This window comes from Coniophora puteana (genome assembly GCF_000271625.1).
Source record: "Coniophora puteana RWD-64-598 SS2 unplaced genomic scaffold CONPUscaffold_1, whole genome shotgun sequence".
Classification (NCBI taxonomy): Eukaryota; Fungi; Basidiomycota; class Agaricomycetes; order Boletales; family Coniophoraceae; genus Coniophora; species Coniophora puteana.
The window spans coordinates 2,523,891-2,541,460 of record NW_006913053.1 but is presented as its reverse complement, the minus strand read 5'-3'; the positions used below and the strand labels follow the sequence as shown (position 1 = coordinate 2,541,460).

The 17,570-nt window shown below is 51.1% G+C and overlaps 7 protein-coding genes across 7 annotated transcripts; 5 read left to right on the top strand and 2 right to left on the bottom strand.

Moving 5' to 3' along the window:
* Nucleotides 1–337: 337 nt before the first annotated feature.
* Nucleotides 338–639, top strand: CONPUDRAFT_38529 (uncharacterized protein; the record flags this gene model as incomplete). Its single annotated transcript, XM_007764193.1, has 2 exons — nt 338–500; nt 584–639. Coding segments are annotated over 2 exons (219 nt in total), but the record flags the coding sequence as incomplete, so codon positions are not given.
* A 639-nt stretch (nt 640–1,278) lies between these two features.
* CONPUDRAFT_115438 (P-loop containing nucleoside triphosphate hydrolase protein) lies at nt 1,279–4,802 on the bottom strand (the record flags this gene model as incomplete). The annotated part of the gene is made up of 5 exons (XM_007765282.1): nt 1,279–3,504; nt 3,574–3,637; nt 3,694–4,013; nt 4,078–4,546; nt 4,611–4,802. The coding sequence occupies 5 exons, from the start codon at nt 4,800–4,802 to the stop codon at nt 2,780–2,782; spliced, it is 1,770 nt and encodes a 589-aa protein (XP_007763472.1). The 3' UTR covers nt 1,279–2,779.
* Nucleotides 4,803–4,939: 137 nt separating this feature from the next.
* On the bottom strand, nt 4,940–7,071 carry CONPUDRAFT_79004 (Phosphoacetylglucosamine mutase). Its single transcript, XM_007764605.1, has 6 exons — nt 6,934–7,071; nt 6,765–6,882; nt 6,325–6,714; nt 5,834–6,262; nt 5,260–5,782; nt 4,940–5,203 (listed from the first exon to the last, which is right to left on the bottom strand). The coding sequence occupies exons 1-6, from the start codon at nt 7,032–7,034 to the stop codon at nt 5,124–5,126; spliced, it is 1,641 nt and encodes a 546-aa protein (XP_007762795.1). The 5' UTR covers nt 7,035–7,071; the 3' UTR covers nt 4,940–5,123.
* A 92-nt stretch (nt 7,072–7,163) lies between these two features.
* On the top strand, nt 7,164–8,332 carry CONPUDRAFT_115435 (vesicular-fusion protein SEC17). The gene is made up of 4 exons (XM_007765281.1): nt 7,164–7,457; nt 7,522–7,702; nt 7,756–7,930; nt 7,979–8,332. Exons 1-4 carry the CDS (start codon nt 7,181–7,183, stop codon nt 8,216–8,218), a joined length of 873 nt encoding a protein of 290 aa, XP_007763471.1. The 5' UTR covers nt 7,164–7,180; the 3' UTR covers nt 8,219–8,332.
* A 209-nt stretch (nt 8,333–8,541) lies between these two features.
* Nucleotides 8,542–10,150, top strand: CONPUDRAFT_95597 (uncharacterized protein). Its single transcript, XM_007765280.1, has 5 exons — nt 8,542–8,893; nt 8,946–9,215; nt 9,274–9,450; nt 9,502–9,619; nt 9,675–10,150. The coding sequence occupies exons 1-5, from the start codon at nt 8,623–8,625 to the stop codon at nt 9,823–9,825; spliced, it is 987 nt and encodes a 328-aa protein (XP_007763470.1). The 5' UTR covers nt 8,542–8,622; the 3' UTR covers nt 9,826–10,150.
* A 172-nt stretch (nt 10,151–10,322) lies between these two features.
* CONPUDRAFT_115432 (uncharacterized protein) lies at nt 10,323–12,773 on the top strand. The gene is made up of 17 exons (XM_007765278.1): nt 10,323–10,441; nt 10,498–10,552; nt 10,606–10,643; nt 10,695–10,774; nt 10,830–10,850; nt 10,906–10,942; nt 11,001–11,022; nt 11,086–11,109; nt 11,160–11,195; nt 11,245–11,338; nt 11,389–11,485; nt 11,532–11,697; nt 11,750–11,822; nt 11,881–11,894; nt 11,947–12,003; nt 12,055–12,146; nt 12,202–12,773. The coding sequence occupies exons 1-17, from the start codon at nt 10,356–10,358 to the stop codon at nt 12,689–12,691; spliced, it is 1,482 nt and encodes a 493-aa protein (XP_007763468.1). The 5' UTR covers nt 10,323–10,355; the 3' UTR covers nt 12,692–12,773.
* Nucleotides 12,774–12,901: 128 nt separating this feature from the next.
* On the top strand, nt 12,902–17,289 carry CONPUDRAFT_79000 (uncharacterized protein). Its single transcript, XM_007764604.1, has 11 exons — nt 12,902–13,860; nt 13,913–14,155; nt 14,214–14,235; nt 14,282–14,344; nt 14,396–14,968; nt 15,017–15,196; nt 15,252–15,654; nt 15,715–15,924; nt 15,982–16,732; nt 16,783–17,100; nt 17,149–17,289. Exons 1-7 carry the CDS (start codon nt 13,033–13,035, stop codon nt 15,428–15,430), a joined length of 2,088 nt encoding a protein of 695 aa, XP_007762794.1. The 5' UTR covers nt 12,902–13,032; the 3' UTR covers nt 15,431–15,654; nt 15,715–15,924; nt 15,982–16,732; nt 16,783–17,100; nt 17,149–17,289.
* Nucleotides 17,290–17,570: the final 281 nt, after the last annotated feature.

Genomic DNA, 17,570 nt, shown 5'->3' with positions numbered 1-17,570 from the left:
CCATTAGATTTGATTTTTGCACTGTTATCACTGCCTTTCAATAACTTCCAATCCCGTTGACAGCCCCGACAATGCCGAAACGCGTCAAAACACCTCCGCCTCCTGATGACGAGCCCCGCTACCTCGCCATCCATCACCCATTCGGCACAACCGAGGATGGTGGCAGATGCTCAATGGCACTCCCGCAACATCAGCGGGACTTTGCCCGCTGGGTGGCGTGTTGCATTGACCAGGAGGTTTTCCTCGCATTTTACTACAGGCCATCGGTGAGTCCATCTGGATTCTTCGGGTAGATAGGGGTTTTACGTCTTCAACCAATGTTCACTAGTCGGGCGATGTGGTCGTTATCGAGGTAAAGCGGGACTATCCTCACCTCGACCACATCCTCGGTGAACACAGATGGTCTGAGTTCTTAATCAACCCGCCAGCGGACGTAAAGAACGACGTATCTCGCGTCTACTATTGTACCTACCACTCCGGCAGAGAACTTCAGAAGCACGGTGTGTGGCATGGACCTCCTTTTGCCTAAAGAACATATCAACTTGTTGATATTCTAATATCATACTTGGCCTATGCTTTCCAGGCTGGAAGTGTGTGCCGCTCGAGGATGATTGGTTCAGGACATGGAGTCCTAAAAACAAGCACGTTTCGTTGTCGCACAAATCCAAACTCTTTCCTGATATCAATAAAACTAGGTTCATCAAGTTTCCCTATCCCTACACTCACTTTTGCGATCTGCCTCAAGGGATTGATAGGACTATTCAGTCTCTCTTTCGACCTCTCCCAACCGCAGTCAAGGCCCCGCCTCCCGAGATCCTTGCGGCTCCGCCACCGGGTAAGTATAGGTGTTTTGCTCATGTAGTCGATGGTTGAGTCGGCGAGGTATCAGTTGTCGGCTCGTCAGAGTGGCTCCAAGCGAAGCGCCACCCGGACGCACCACCTTCCGGCCCAAAAACCAAGGCTACAGGGAGTGTTTGGTCGAAAGGTATCCCCAAGTCTCGGGGTCAGCAAGCAGCGAAGATCACTCAAGTGAACATTCCCGGTGGAAAGAAGCCTGCAGCTGGGGGTGGTCATGCAGTTGCGAAAGCGTCCACAGTCTGTGCGTGTCCCCTCTCAGACGAATTCATGCCGGTTTCCCATAGCTCAGCGTATTGGTGTCCCAGGGCAAGCTCCAAACTCTCTGACGGGGTTTAACTCAAGCTGGGATAACCAATCGATCATGAGTTTCTCTAGCGAAATCTCTGGCAAGAAGTCTCCAATCGCCGAGGGGGCCAACACGCTTCCTGGACTTACACCTCCCCCTGGATCTACACCTCCTGGGCTCGGCCCTCCGCCGGGACTCGCGCCTTTGCCTCCGAGATCAGTTTGGTCGAAAGGCCCGCCTTCAACATCTGGCCCTGCAGTGAATGTTTGGGGTCCGCCTCCAGGCTTAGGTTCAGCCCGTTTGGCAAATTCATCATCAAATGGGATGGATCATTCGCCAAACCCTTACGCGGTGCAGGTACCCATGCCAGATGGCATGGCAGATGCACTCAGCCGTCAGCTCACGCTGAATGACGAAAACGGAAAACCCAGGGGTGTGGATGGCTATGGTTACGACGAAGAGGACGACGACGACGAGCTTGCTGACATGGGTGTGCTCATGTCGGGAGCTCAAGGTGTCGTTCATGGCTCCTCTCCCTCCCTTGTCTCATCTGGACATGACGGCTCTGGCGTCCCTCAAGATAACAACGATGACGACCACGTTTGGGGCTTGAAGCCAGGTGATGACGCAGAAGCCTATGCACGCCGCGCGTCGCCCGCGCAGAGTAACGCCAGCGGAGAGTCAGGAGGCAACGAAGGTTGGGCAAAGCTCAGCTCTGTATCAGGCGTCAACGACGACGACCTGTGCCCCGCTCACGGAAAACTTTGCACAAAAGGTATATGCAGGGAATACGCAGAGAAGAAGCGCAAGAAGCAATGGGCCGAAGAACGTGCCCAGCGAGCTGATGCCGCCGGTCGAGGACGTGGACGCGGGAGCGGACGTGGTTGGCGTGGGTCCGGCATTGCAGACCGAGACCGAGGCGGGCGGGGCAATGACATGTACAAAGGGAGGGGTGCACTGGTAAAGACGAACTGGAAGGGTGCGCCACGCGAGTTGAAGGATCTTAACGCGGCACTCGAGGAGGAGAGTGCTATGAGTCGTGCCGAAGGGACCGACATAGGTAACGATTCGGACAACCTGTGGAACGCTGTGCCTTCGGCAGACTGGGATCCATTGCCGACAACTTCCACCCCGGATGATACCAGTGACCTCGACGTGGATAAATCAAATGCCACAACTGAGTCTCACGGGAGGTCAACCAGCCCTGCTCCTGATGTTGGCTTGGAGACTCAAGCCAAGGGTAAAGGAAAGGGTACCGCAGGCGTCAAGGTGGCAAAAGGTTCTTGGAAGAACGCTAAAAAGGCACAGGATCAAAAGCAGTCCCAGCCGCAGACCACAGCTAAAACACAATTTAAGAACCAGAACCAGATACAGAAGCCGTCCAAGGGCTCATGGGCAGATCAAGTTGAAGATGCGAGCGCAGCGGGCTGGGATGACGCGAAGAGTGGATGGGGAACTGTGTCTGAAGGACCATGGTCTTAAAGGGCGCACAGTTTCTGGGTTTCTCAAAGCGAAGGCACCAATCTGTATGAATGCGTGTAATATTTCGATGTCTTCGTTTGGGGTCATTACCCTGTTTTCTAGACATGTATACAAACTGTATGTACGTGGCGAGATGCATGAACATGCAACCAATCAGGAGCACGTAGCCACCCCGTCCTCAAGGGATATTCGTCGCAGTCCGTCTCCGGTGTTCCACGGTACCTCCTCCTCCCAGTGGCTGATCACCACAGCAGCTTGATCATCGTCGACTCCGCCACCGTCGCGTAGGTATGCTCGCGCAGCACGTACCATGGAGTCGTCCATCCCACTCCATACTTCATCGAGTAGGACGAGACGTGGTCTGCCCACGAGAGCCCGCATGAGTAGCACAATAGCCTGCTCTCCAGCAGCCAGGTCTGCAAAATCTCTTTCTGCAAACGTTACATCGCTTGCCTTGAGTTTACCACCGTGTGTGTCCACATCCGTCTGACTGTCCGCTGTGGGGTCATGGAGCTGCTTCGGTGCCCAACTTGAGGGCCCTAGCCCAGACATAACCTCACGTACACGCTGCACCCGCCACCGGCGCTGCTCATCGCTGAGTGGCCCGTCGATACCGTGGCCAACGCCATCCAGTCCACCGGGGACAAATGCACCATCGAAACCAGTACCAACGACCTCCCAAACGGATACGCCGGCGCGACGGGGGTAAGCATTTGCTAGTTCTGGTGAGACGACACCGATGAGGGAGCGAAGATGAGGAGTGGGTATGCGCGAACGGGGGCGGGAGAAGAGACGGAGGTGCCGAGAAGTTCCGAGTTGAGTATACGATTGTGGGTGGTCACCCGTAAGGAGGGCAAGGAGGGTCGTCTTTCCGGACCCTAGATGTTGTGGTTTAAGTACATGTAAGTCAGTGATGTGAGGAAAGCTGCAGAAGGGAAGTGACGAACCATTGGGTCCTCTGAGGTGCCACCGCTGGCCTTCGCGAATTGTCCAGTTAATTTCTTTCAGTACCTTTGATGCGCGTGAATGAGCTGCAATTTCAGGCAAAAGAAGCGAAGCAAGCACACCTGCCTAGGACCGTAAGTCACGCTAACGTTCTTCAAGTCAACCACAGTCGATCGCCCTGAGCCGCTAAGGCTGCTGCTAGCATTCGAAGAGCGCGACTGTGAATCACGCTCCTCGCGCACGCTCCGCTTGGCCTCGGCCTCCAAAACAATATCCTTTTGACCGGTGATGACGCCCTTCTCGCTGATAAGAGCGAGGTGGGTGATCCACTCAGGTACAGGATCTTGCAGACGTAACCCCAATAAAACACGTGGGTTGCGTGCAACGTGCAAGTTATGTAGGATATCAAGTAACTTTGGACGATTAGACACGTCAAGACCCGCTACATAGACCTCCGTGTTAGCACGTTGAACATTACTAGGTAGAAACGGAAGGAAAGAACGCACTCAACGGCTCGTCCAGTATGAGCAACTCCGGCCGGGCCAACAGTGCCTTGACGATCCGCGCTCGCCTGGTCTGCCCGTTGGATAACGCAACGAGTGGAAGGTCAAGTAGCTGGCTCAAACCAAGTCTTTCCACCATCTCCTCAAACAGCGCCTTCTTTCTCTCTTCTACTGCAAGCTCCTCTGACGACTTGCTGACCTGGTCTTCAGGCTTATTTGGCCGGAGGTTGAGATAATCATGATCTCCAAACATGCTTTCACGTAATGTGATTCTGTCCTCCTCGCGAACTGCGCCATAACGTGCGGTGTAGTCATAAAAGCCAGTGCCCGAGGTGCGGGGACGGTGTGCAAAGGAAACGAGTGCGACATTCGTGTGCGGGTCACGAGGCGGGTCGGCCTGTGCAAGGAACGGGAAAAGCCCTCCCTCAGATGGGGCTGGTGGTGGTGTGATGCGGAAGTGCCCAAGCAAAGTCTAGAAGAGAGAGGGAAGGGAGTGAGCGAAGCTTATACGGAGACAAAGGGAGCTTACACAATACCCTCAGCAGCGCTGTCTTCTGATTCGATCCAGCACCAATTACAGCCCAGCTCTCGCCGTCTTTGGCTGTCCAAGTGACGTTGGAAAAGACGGGAGATGCAAAGTTCGAGTCACCCAAGCGATATATGTTCGATCCTGGTATGCGAATGACCGTGCTCGACTGGTAACGGACTTGTCTCAGCCTGACGGACATACGACGTCCATCAGCACACCAGTCCGTAGTCAGATAAGGCTTCACTAACCTCTGGTTTGAGATTGAGAGACGTTGAACACCAAGGCGAGCGCTGTCGTGCCGCCCAAGCATATTCGCCCGTGCAGAGTATGGCTCGGAGACAAGTCACAATTGCTACCGCTATATACGCGACTGGCCAGGTACTTATGAGCCTAAGCTTGGTGACTCAGATCTCAGACCTGGGGCATCTTCGGACCTTTCGTGTCCTATTCCATATAGTACATACATAACGATTGATACACTACTTTGACCAGACCCATGTTATCACTGTCCCTTGATATTTTAGAGGAACTCTCGCGGCCTGTTGACCGGGTCCCCTCCAGCCTCGTCATAGACCAATCCTGCAACTCGGAACGCCAGTTCTGCGGTAGCAAGCTGCATTAGGGACAACCTAGTTCACTATTGTGGTTGTACGTACCATCTGCCTGAGGACGCAGTGCCGCCTCCGCGTAGACACGAACTACATCCTCGGTCCCGCTCGGACGAACGAACGAACGTCCGCCTTCGTACTTTCTAACAAGCTCGTCAATCTTGGCCTGCAGTCCGACAGGGCTAACAAGACGCCGCTCGGCATCCTCCGTCTTGAACGCGTTTCGGTCACCGACAACCACCTTGACAAGGCGATTGGGGAGATCCGCATACAGCGAATCCCATTCGGCACCACTGTAGGACTTGTGTGCTAGGACAATCTCAACGAGAAGCATGTCAGAAAGGGCATCCCCGACTGTCTGATTGATGACATCTATTGTGTTGATCAGATGAGTTTGTGTCGTAGATTGCGCGGGAGTGGAAGGTTTGTGATTCCTGATAGTGTCTTCGGCCTGCGGCGAGAACAACACTGTCCCATGTCCGTTTGCTTCGAAGTAAACACCGACGTCGTAGTGCTCAGCTGCATGATGTAGATGTTTCACTCCGGTGGAGACACATTTCACCGGAAGACGCTACATAGTGCAGGTCAAGCCATTTGAAGTTTCGATAAGGGATATTCATACCTCTGTCAAGTACTTGGTCGAGCTGCCATTGGCATAGGCGGTCTGCACAACACCGACTTTGATTTTCTGCTCCAAGCCGGAAGCTTTGACGAGATCCACAATGAAACTGGCTGTGAGGGCGGTTATTTTATCGCCATCCAGCATGTGGAACTGACGGCGTTCGTCGAGATAGTAGTAAATGAGTCGATCGGCGTCTCCGTCAAGACTGCATGCACGTTGACCGGCTTGTAGCACAGTCTCCAAAGAAGGAGGCAGCTTCTGGGACGTCTTCACATAATCCGCTCCACAGTTTTCGTTCAGAACACCATTCGTATTCTCAAGAACTATCGGAAGGGTGTCCTTCAAGGCATCCTGGAACTGCTGACCCGTCTTGGCACCAACACCATTAGCACAGTCAATAGTTAGAGGAGCCAGAGCGGCTTTGCCAGCCTGGTTGGTTAAAAGGTTGGTTAGAATAACGAAGCGCCGCTAATGAAGGAAGGTTCACATACCACAAGGTTCTTGAAAGCGGTACTAATTTTGGTGATATAACCTTCTTCAGAATCATCGCCGTATGATGCACTGGTTCCTTTCGTGTTCATCGTCCGCACAAGATAATGAAGGACCGGGGTGGTGGTTATTCCGCCGTCCCGAGTTTCTGCACCGATAGCCTGCAAGCCATCCTTGAGCGATGCAACGAGGGCGGGGCCCGATGGGCGAGTGTCACGGGCAAACACGACACGAGCGGGCTTGGAGAGATCAATCTTAGCCAACTTGACGAAATCTTCGAGGGCAGCCACAAAGTCATCAGTAGTGGCTGCGTTTGCCAGGTTTGTAGCATGAATTTCCCAAGCCGATTCGAGCATCTCTCCACGAGGGTCTACGAGCTTCACGCCGTTGTCCTGAAAGCTATGTTCAATCGTAGCAGTACAACCAGAATTCCTAAACTTACAGGCTCTGGGTTATGGGATGCTGTGACCATAACACCAATGACCTTGCCATCGAGTTTTTTGCTCCTTAGGCCGGCAAGAACACCGACTCTGAAGAGAACAGGATCAAGGACCTTGCCCCTGAACGGGGGCGATCAGTGACTGGCTTGGCCCGATCCAGACGAGACTCACAAGGTTCTGAAACCTGCGGTACCATATTGGTAGCGTATGGATGGCGATTTAGGGTGGAGGTCCAACAGGCGTTTTATCTCGTCGATGGGAAGTGCAACCATGGTTGAGTGCGTTGAGTGCTAGTAGGTTGACTTTGAGATGAAACGCACAACAAGTTGGCGTTGCATTCTCGTGATCAATATAAATCGCGGGTGGCTGAAGACGAATTAGGACATCCACAGCCCAACCCTGTTTCATCCACTCCATCATGCCCTCAAAGTCCCCGGCACAGACTCTGGCCGAAAAGGCAGACAAGAAGGCAAATTCCTCTGCAGGCTGGTTTTCCTCTTCCTCAACCAAATTCGAGGAAGCAGGAGATTTGTACCAGCAAGCAGCCAACGCTTATAAGCTCGAGAAGCAGTTCAGGGAGGCTGGCGATGCCTTCGCTCGCGAGGCCGAGTGCAGAGAGAAGTGCAAGGAGACGAACGAGGCTGCCAATGCCTGGTGGAACGCAGCAAAGGCATACAAGCAAGGGCACCCCGATCGTGAGTACACTATCCCACTTCATGACTTGCTGATGAACATCTCTTGTGTGATGGCGTTCACCAGTCGCTATCCAGGCACTGACACAAACAATCACCCACTACACTCACGCTGGTCGCTTCCGTCAAGCGGCAGATCGGGAGAAAGAGATTGGGCAGCTGTATCAGAATGAGCTTGGAGACCTGGGCAAGGCTTGTGAAAGTTATGAGCGAGCTGCGGAATGGTACTCACAAGAAGATGCTGGATCGTGAGCTTCTATTGTCAATGCCTTTTGATGCGTTGCTGATGGCGACATGCTAGAACCGCAAATGCATGCTACAAAGATGCTGCTGATCTCCACGCGGACCTTGAGAACTACCCTCAAGCTATTCAACGATACGAACAAGTTGCCAACCACTCCCTTGCATCCCCGTTGACGAAATACAGTGTCAGAGAGTACTGGTTACGTGCCAGCCTATGCGCACTTGCTATGCGCGTAAGTTATCCTGTTGTTCACCATTAAGTGGTGCTCACCTTTCTATAGGACACTGTCACTGCCAAACGCAACATCGCCAAATACTCATCGCAGGATGTGACCTTTACCTCGACGAGAGAATGTAAATTCATCAATGTCCTGATTGAGGCGATGGAAAGTGAAAATCAGGAAGCGTTTACTGCAGCTGTCGTAGAGTATGATCAAGTGACGAGACTGGACAACTGGAAGACAGCAATTCTTCTCAAGGTCAAGAGAGGCATCCAGGAGACTGATGGCGGTATTCTCTAGATTATTCACGAGGACCTTTCATTTCTGCTTCCGTTCTAGAAGTAATCTGACGCTTCGAATCTGCTAGCTGTACGTATGATGTATACTTTGATAATACCAATTGTTGCAAGCTTTTATGATAGCTATTCACTGCAACATATATGCAGCTGGCGAGTACTGTTTACCGTACCTAGTACGTGTACTTGCTACAACTCTGTGGGGCCACGTTGTCGAAACGTGGTTATGGAGACAAGCGCCCCAAATAGCGCCCTGTGGCTGTCATGACTCTGCCTCCCGCTGGGTTAATAACTTAATATGGACTAGCAACTGTACATGCAACCCTCAAGTCTCCTTGAACTACTGAACCCCCCTGACTTGGCTCACATTCTTTTCTGGTTGTCTTTCGTTCGTGTGGCCCTCTAAGGATGAATATGTTGAACTCGTGTTTGCTCCGTCTCTTCCATCTCATTTACGCCGCACTTCTCGCATATTCGACGCGTCAAAAAGCTCAAGGCCTCGCGCGCCCGCTAACTGCCAAACGCAAGAAGCTACCTTCTCATCTTTGCCTCGTCTTGGTTCCTCAAGAGGGACACTCGCGTGACTTGAACGAACTCGCATTCTTGGATTGTCTCAAGCGCGTCGCAGCATGGTGTAGGGTCACCGGAATTCCGTCGCTCACTGCATATGATTCTCAAGGTTTGTGCAAGCGGGGCATGCTCCTTATTTTGTGTGCTGATGATATATATAGGAATTCTCCTCAGCTGCTCTGACTCCATTCAGGAGCAACTAAGCACCGTTCCACAAGATGGCACAGAGGACGAAAGCACAGAACCTGAAATTGAGTATCCATTGACACCACCCATATCCGAGCCACCTGCCTCCAGAAGCCATTCGCCCACTTCAGAGTTCGCTTCCACAATCCCTACAATCAATGTAGTCTCAATACAGTGTACATCATTGAAGAATCCGCGGCAGCCATGTAGAAGGAGGAATGTCGCTGTCAAAACGTCCTCACTCAGTAAAGCCTCGGTGTTGATGAATGCTACCCAAGGCCACTGACGTTCTTCCTCATTTAGAGACAGATACCAGCTTGCACGACCTCACAATCTATTTGGCTTCTCGGGACTCGGGCAAACCGGCCGTAGCTTCTGTTGCCGAATGTCTCGTTCGTGACGGACTTGCAAGTCCACGAAGTCAATTAGCGTATGCTGCTGGTCAATATTTAACCACGTATCTTCGTGATGCTCTCGAGGGTATGCAGTCTAGCTCGTCGGTGCATTCATTTTAACGCCAATTCGGCTCAGGTCCTCTACCGTGTCCAGACCTCATGGTCATCTATCAGTTGGGCTCGCCACCTTACGCACAGCGATCCATTGAGCTCCACGGCTATCCTCCGTGGCAATTGAATTTGACGGAAATGCAGTACGGTATTTCCTTTCGTTACATAACTCCACGTTCTAACTCAGCATATCGCAAGCTGTACACTTCCAAAAGCTCTTTGCTCTTTGCCTGTTTCATCATCAGATCCAGTATTTGCTACGGCAGGTACACCCATGATTATCAGTGAAACCGACTTTTGCCGGGCTCTTGACGAGTTTGCCGGTGCAGAAATGCGCCTGGGCAAGTAGGCAATCTCCTCGGTTCTCGGAATGCTGTTCCAATTATAACCAGCTGACACTATTGTCATGGCGTTGGAGACTTTTGCGATGGACCCGGGCAACACATTGGGACGGTAAACTGATCTCGCCGATATCTCTTTGACCCGCTGAGACTAGAAGCGGCAAACTCGTCTCCGGTCATAATCTTCGCTCATCCTCAGAACCCGCGGCACCGACAGCATCACAATAGTTCATAGCCATCTCTACATGATATCGGACATTTGGACAGCCCGTATAGCTCCTTTTCATACTGAATCCGGAAGTAAATTGTTGATCAGATAATAGCCCGCCTCGGAATAATACTTCCCTTGTCATCACGCATGAGGAATAGCGCAGCGCCATGATGCTGGATGCTGTCAAAACCTGTTCGCACATCCCGACCTCGGGTGCCTATAATAGACCCCTGGCAGTCGCCGTACTCTCTCGTCGCCTTTCCCCCCATCATCTCCCAGCGCGTTACTAATTTACCACAGCTCACATCGTAGCGATAAGCATCCACGATGACCTCCCCTCCACTCAGACAAAGCTTCTCGGCCCAAGCGGACCACAGTGCTGTCAAGAAGAGGATTGTAGTGTGTTGTGATGGGTGCGCCACTTTTGGTTGTCCTAAGCTCTACGTAATTGTGACATTTCTGTTTGTAGTACTTGGCAAGATGGCATTGTTATGAAAGAACGCTGGATGTACACCAACATCTTGGTATGGACAATCACATGTCTGCAATGAGTTAACCTAACCTTATATTCTGTCAGAAACTATCCAGAGCCATTGAACATACCGATCCTCGTGTGTCAGTGAGGCAACTACATGGTAGCAACCCGCATACTCACGTTATCCACAGGCAACCGCCTATCCCGCAAGTTGTCTTTTATCAGAGTGGTGTTGGAAGCGCTCAAAACCTGTACTCTGAGTACTACATAGGCAAGTACTTCCATGACTAGTAATGGGCAAGTCCTGACAGGATAGACACTTTTAGGTGCTACCGGTGCCTCCCTAGGTAACATGCAAGCGACAGACCTTCAATAGAGTCTCCTGCTAACGATATACTTTAGCCGAAAAGGTGCAAGAGGCGTACGCCTTCATTTCGCAGTAAGATATTGTTCATATCCTAGATACAGCATTGGGTAGGGCTAACCAACCTGACAAGGAACTTCCACCCTGGTGATGAGGTATGTGGCCTTCGCAATACCGACACTGTCCGTTCTCGATATAAGTGATATAAATGCGCGAAGGTATTCTTATTCGGCTTCTCACGTGTAAGTCTTGGATCTATACATTAATTACTTGAAACTCATCTACCTCGAAGGGTGCCTACACCGCTCGTATGGTGGCTATGTTTATAGTCAGTGGTTCAGTAACCCTGTATATATAGCCCTCTAATAATGGCCAAGGGCGCAATCGGCATTTTGGACCGTACAGACATGGATCACTTCGCTGAGATTTTCGTCAACTACCAGAAGTTAGGGAAAGCGCAAGATCCAGCAGGTAAGGGAATAAACAGCAAATGTATTTGCCGTTGTGTACTTTTTGCGTAGAGAAGGCAGCTTTACAAACTAAGCTTGCCCGTTGGACCTCTCCAGAGTCCTCTGGCAAGAAGCGGGCCGATGCAGATCGCGACACCTTCTCTGTCAAGTGAGTGCATCGGTGTCATCCATTCACACTGTTTCAACTATCGTAGGTGTGTGGGCGTCTTCGATACCGTGGGGTCCGTTGGTCTTCCGGAGGAGATCACCCGCAAGTCTCCTCCCGCAAAATCGATCTTTGGGTTTCCCAACACAGAGCTTGGAGATCACATCGAGCGTGCATATCAAGCGTTAGCCATAAATGAGACAAGGGAGGACTTTGTAAGTAATCCATGGCTGTTAGGGTTGAGTATTACTCAAAGAGGTATGGTAGAACTGCGCCAAGTTCAATCAAAGCGAGGCGGGACGCGTCAGAGGGCAGGTTCTTAAACAAGTCTGGTTTACTGGTAAATCGTTCTCGCCACAGTTGCTCTTACTGTATTCCGATTGCTGACGTATCTTTAGGCTCTCACTCAGATGTAGATTTGAGTTTGCTCGCGTCCAGTTGTTACCTAGCTAACCTTCTTGCAGATTGGCGGAGGCTGGCAAGATCACGACCTTTCTGACCTGACTTTGACATGGATGGCGGTGAGATTAGTTCTGTATCCCATTGTCTTCAATCCTGACTTATGTTTACAGGCCAGTATCGGAGACATCTTGGCTTTGAACTTCAAGTATCTTGCGAGTCTGCCTGATCCAGTAGCACCTTGGGGCCAGCAGCCCCCGCACGAGTACGTAGCTTTGGCGCCCAAATATTGTAAAAGCTGAATTCTGTTACTTCCCTAGCCCCAGAACCGGAATCTTTGCCTTTTCCGAGGAGATAAACAGGGAATTACCCCAGCATACGGACAACAAGACACATGAATACTTCCATCCTTCCGTCAAAGAACAGGTACACCTCCGCCCATCGCTTGCGGAGATGATAAAAAGTGGCACAGCACCGTTCTGTGAACTCCTGCCTTTGGAGCTCGAGGTGAAGCAAAAATGGGCATATGTTCCCGACAAACACGACCAGAAGCATTCGCAAGGCGAGAAACAAGTACAGTCAGCATCTAGCTCTACAGCAGGACATATCTGGAGCACTGCGAAAAATTTGGTCAGCTTGGGTAGTATTCTGGGCCAGGAGGTTTTACAGGAGGTTCAATATAAGGTGTCTGGTGAGGACGGAGGACCGTCGTCGTCGTCTGTCCCGGGATGGCTGTCGTCTGTGGCACACGAGTCCCACATGGGGTCTGTTGTGAAAGAGTTAACCAAGGGCCATTCCGAGTCGAAGTAAGCCACCGGAGGAGACTCTGAAGCTTGTGTTTAGTATTATCAATTGGTTATATTTCAATACCAGTGACTTTGTTACGTTCAGCTTGTACCCATGTGCAATGTCATGTAAAATACATGATCGCGAACACACGTTAACATAACGTTGTCTTAGAATCAAATGCGTAAGTATATAAAGCTTGTAATTAATGATTAAGTTGGTTTGGGAAGCAGGCGTTCACATGCGGAGGAGCGACGTAGGACGTATGTCAATTCCTCGTTAACGGCCACAGCGTCGCACCCGGAGTGGATGGGTGTCTCAAGTTTCCTGTCTGCACTGTTGACTACACTCCCCTGGTATGTGCTATGACCGACATCCTCGAGCGTGACAACTGCTCCGAACAAGACGATCACGATGACATCTACAGAGGAGGTGGTCCTCCCCCGCTTCGACCAGCCTCCGTCCGATCCGTCTCAAGTCACGCCGAGACCGTCTCTTCTTCGTCCTCCTCCAGCAGCATCTTCGGCATTGGCGCCCTCGCCTCAGTAGTTGAGAACGCAATTTCGCGCTGGGCCAAGAAAAATGGATCGGACTCGGACTCCTCCTCTAGCACATCCTCGACTTCCGTCAGCTCTTCTGTCATTACTCTTTCCCGCTCGCGTACAGCTCGGAGGAGAAGGAGGGCCTCCATCCGCTCGGCCGCTTCTGAACGCGACATTGCTGCTCGCATCCGTGCCAGGCAGGAATCCCGACTGGCCCCGCGATCCTTCACCCTTTACCTTCCCCCTACCATCGCCCCAGGGTCAATACCCTTGAATGATGTCGGAGATTCTTTCGATAAAGATTCCATTCTTCACACTACTTCGCTACCTCTCGTAACCTCCCAGCTGGAGGCCGCCCTGAGGAGGTCGGCGAAGGCTCAAAGGACACAAAACAAGGCTCGCACGCGGAAGGGAGCCCCAGCAGGTCCTTCTCGAAATCATCATGACTATATGCTGCCCGAATCGATCAGAGCTCCAAGTAGACCAGCGTCCTTCACCGATTTAACTGCACTTCGAAACGGCAAGGGAAAGCAGAAGGAAGTACCACTAAGGGCAGGATCGCTTTGGGATGCAGAGGTGCGCAAACAGTCTCGTGCCTGGTGGCTAGATGTCGCAAGCCCATCTTGGACCGATATGCGTGCTATTGGCAAAGTCAACCTTTCTTCAACCTTACGCCTTCTGTTGGCTCAACTAGTTATTGCAGCTTCTCCACCTTCACCCTCTAACGCTTGAGGATATCCTCCAGCAAGAACCTCGTGAGAAACTCGAGCTATTCGACAGGCTTGGATACTACTTTATCGTACTTCGTGCTATTGAAACCACTTCTCAGCGACAACACCCGCCGTTAGGCAACGATTCCCATCACGAAACCGACTTCTTCGAAAGGGAGGGTGCATTAGGAGAATCCAATGTCTATCTTGTAGTGTTTCGTGAGGGAATATGCACGGTTCGTCATAACGAATGCAACGCAGGTGTATCTGTCCTGACCCATCCGCATATTCTAGTTTCATTTCACGGACATATCAGGTGCTTACCGTTTATTCATAGTATGCCGAGATATTAATCAGCCTAGATCATACCGAACGTGTCCGCAACAGGATGTCCATGCTCAAGGATAGTTTCAACATGTCTGCTGGTAAGCACGGTCAAGCACCCTTCACAGCTGTTGTTTCCTCATATATGTCAGATTGGATATCACACGGACTCTTCGACTCGGTCGTCGACTCCTTCTTTCCTATCTTGCGTGACGTAGAGAAGGAAGTGATGGCTGTTGAGGCATTAGTGTTCTCGCCTCCCAACGGGGTCGAAAGCGCTGTCCAGACGCGGTCTTATCCAAACACAGTGCCTTCAACCCAAGCAGAGATGTTAGAGAAGCAGGCGAATGAGGATGGTTCAATCTCTTCCCATCTTGAGAAACCTCTTCCAGTTTCTCTGCGAAAACCAAGGACACGTTTTTTCCTCCCCCGTTTCACATGGCCCCTGTTCCTTCGTCGTGTCAAGCGCAAAATCACTGCATTCAGGCTACCGTTATTTTCTGCACACGACGCTCGTCCCGAAACGAGCCAAACCCATACAGCTTTGCGTCGGATGGCTAGGACCCGTCGACTTGTCACTTCCCTCAGTCGCCTACTGGCGGCTAAGTCTGAGGTGCTCACTCAGATCCGCAAAAGGTTGTTATCAAGCGGGCAGGTTGGGCTAGCCAGAGTGACCAACCACGACGAGGATGTCGAAATATCGATCTACATGGGTGACATCCAGGGTAAGTCCGTATTTACCAACGAAAGAAGGGGCCTGAATTTGTCTGTAGACCACATCCTAACTCTTCAGCACTCTTTGTTTCACTACGAGCGCATGCTAAGCCAGTCCCATCCAGCGCATCTATCCCAGTTGCGGACTGCCGTTTCGTTAGCGAAGAATGGTTCCGACAAAGCCATTTTTGCTCTGACTGTTATCAGTCTGGGGGTGGTCCTTTCCCAGACTGTAATCGGTATGCATACGCGAGTGCTGGAAGGCCTTGCGAAGACGCTGATCATATCGCTCAGGTATATTCTCTATGAATGTCCACATACTCGCAAACAGCATCGATCCCCCAGGACCTTACTACGTCTTCGGGATCGTTATTTCTGCGTGTTTTGTCGCTGAATGCGCTTTCATTTTCATAATCCGCTTTTGGTGGATCAAAGCCAAGAGGCATCGCGCCATGAGACAACAAGCTCTCTAATCGCTTGCATGATATCCATTTTATGATTAGCGATGGTATAAGTTACCCCATAGTTTGATGATTCCACGAGTTTAACCTACACTACACATTGGATTGGTATCTGCTGTCATTTTCCGGGATAGAGGATAATTGGTATATGCGAATTTAGAGGGCTTGGAGAAGTTCGTCACGTTTCGTATTGCAATAATTGATTACTTGCTGAGTCTCTTCCATGACGCTCTTGACTGAGTGTATGTTTGCCCTTGAGCACACTAGACCGCACGCATAAAATTAATGCTACGCACCTCTTGTTCGATATTGTTGATGTCTCATCTGAAGTTGCTCGAAGCTCATGTGTAATTTTTCCTCTTGCGCACGAACGAGCCCTTCTTCCTGGTGAAGTCTCTCTACCTCACCTTGAAGCCGTTGTATACTGGAACCAACATTTCGACGTAGACTTCTTAGCAAACCCAGCTCTTCGCGATACGATGCGCAAATCTCATCCCAATCACGGTCTTAATGTCTGAAAATGAGGCCTGCGACTACCCCAATGAAGCATGTAATTTACGTACCAGCTTCCTTTAGCTCAGCTTGTGCTGCTTCATATTTAGTTACCTGTTCAGTCCAGTCTCGATCCATAGCCCAAGATACTGACTTCGCCGAGTAAGCGCTAAACCTGAGAGCCTCGTTAGACCGTTTCAGGCTACTCCTTCGGCGGGTTAACCCAGGACGAGGAGTTCGTCCTGCATCAAATTCTAACAAAGGAAGGTCGCCTGAGCTTGAAGTTGGAGATTCGTGTAGTTCTGGAACGGGAAACTCGGGTGCAGGTGGTTCGTGTGTTTCTGGGAGAGGAAACTCAGGTGCGGGTGGTTCGTGCGTTTCCGGAAGGGGAAATTCAGGTGCTGGTGGTTCCACAACGGCTTGGAAGAGCATCGAACTCGATCCATGGAGAGGGTGTGGAAGAGGCTCTGGAGATGTGGCGGGAAACGCTGGTGCTGGCATTTCCATATGGCCTTCTACGTTTTCTCTGCCGATGAACAATTCATTTAGTCGTTGCTCCTGCTCAATTTGCTCGCCAATTTGCTCGGTTGAATGCCGGGCATGGAAGTCTTCCTCAGTGATATCCTCATGAAACCGGCTGTCGTAGTTGGTGGCACGATGATATTTGACTGAGCCAGAGGTCTTCTCGGCGTGACTTGACGAGCTCTGTTTCAACTGAGATGAACGACGGGAAGATGCTTGTTTCTGGGTCATCCTTTCGGATGAACGACGCGAGTGGACTGAATGACTTGAGACGCGTCGATGAACAGCCTGTTGTTGGTGCTAGCAGATGTTAGGTCACCATTGTCATAGACGTATTGAGAGGCAATTACTTGGAGGCTGTCAACCGCAGTATTTATCTTGAGTTGCCCGAACCCCTCAGTTATCACTTCTTCCTGACGGATCCACTTCTCCATTTCCTTAAGCCTGAAATCAGGGGGTGCATGCAGAGTAACGAAGGGGGACGTTTCTGAAGACCGGAGGGAGTTGTATTGCTGAGCAAGTCGCTGACATTTCCTTATCATGCGGTCTTTGAGCCTACGAATATCGAGTATGCGAGCCCAGGATGCATCTGCGGCTTTGTGGAGTTCTGCAGCCTCTGCTTTAAGAAGTAGTGCATACAACGAGGCAGTCCGCGGTGGAATAAGGACCTGATTGTGCGATAAGATACATCAGAGGTTACAGATACTTCGACTGACCTTGAGCTCGTTGGGGGTATCAGTGCATTGTATGTATCGCCAGCCTGACCTGGAGGTGCCGTCATGAGGCTCTAACTGGCCCCTGACTGGACTGACTTGTAGATACTCCTTGGGAATGGTCGTTGCTGTTTCATCCATAACGAAGGACGACGAGCAGCCGCAATGAGGAGGGTGTGGGGACCGCAGTCCCTTGCTCAGGCGCGCTGAGCAAGTGCTCGATAACACATTGTTTGAGTGTGTAGTGCATCATACTGTTTGTACACCAGAGACGCATACAAACGATATAAGCGCGATCTCACGAGCAAGCGTGCTGTGCACAGGTTTTAGGTACATAAATACAAGGGTGACAGACTGGCAATGAATACAAGCTAGTTGGTTTGTGATCCTATCGAACGGCAGTCCAAGTAATAGTTTTCGTCGGT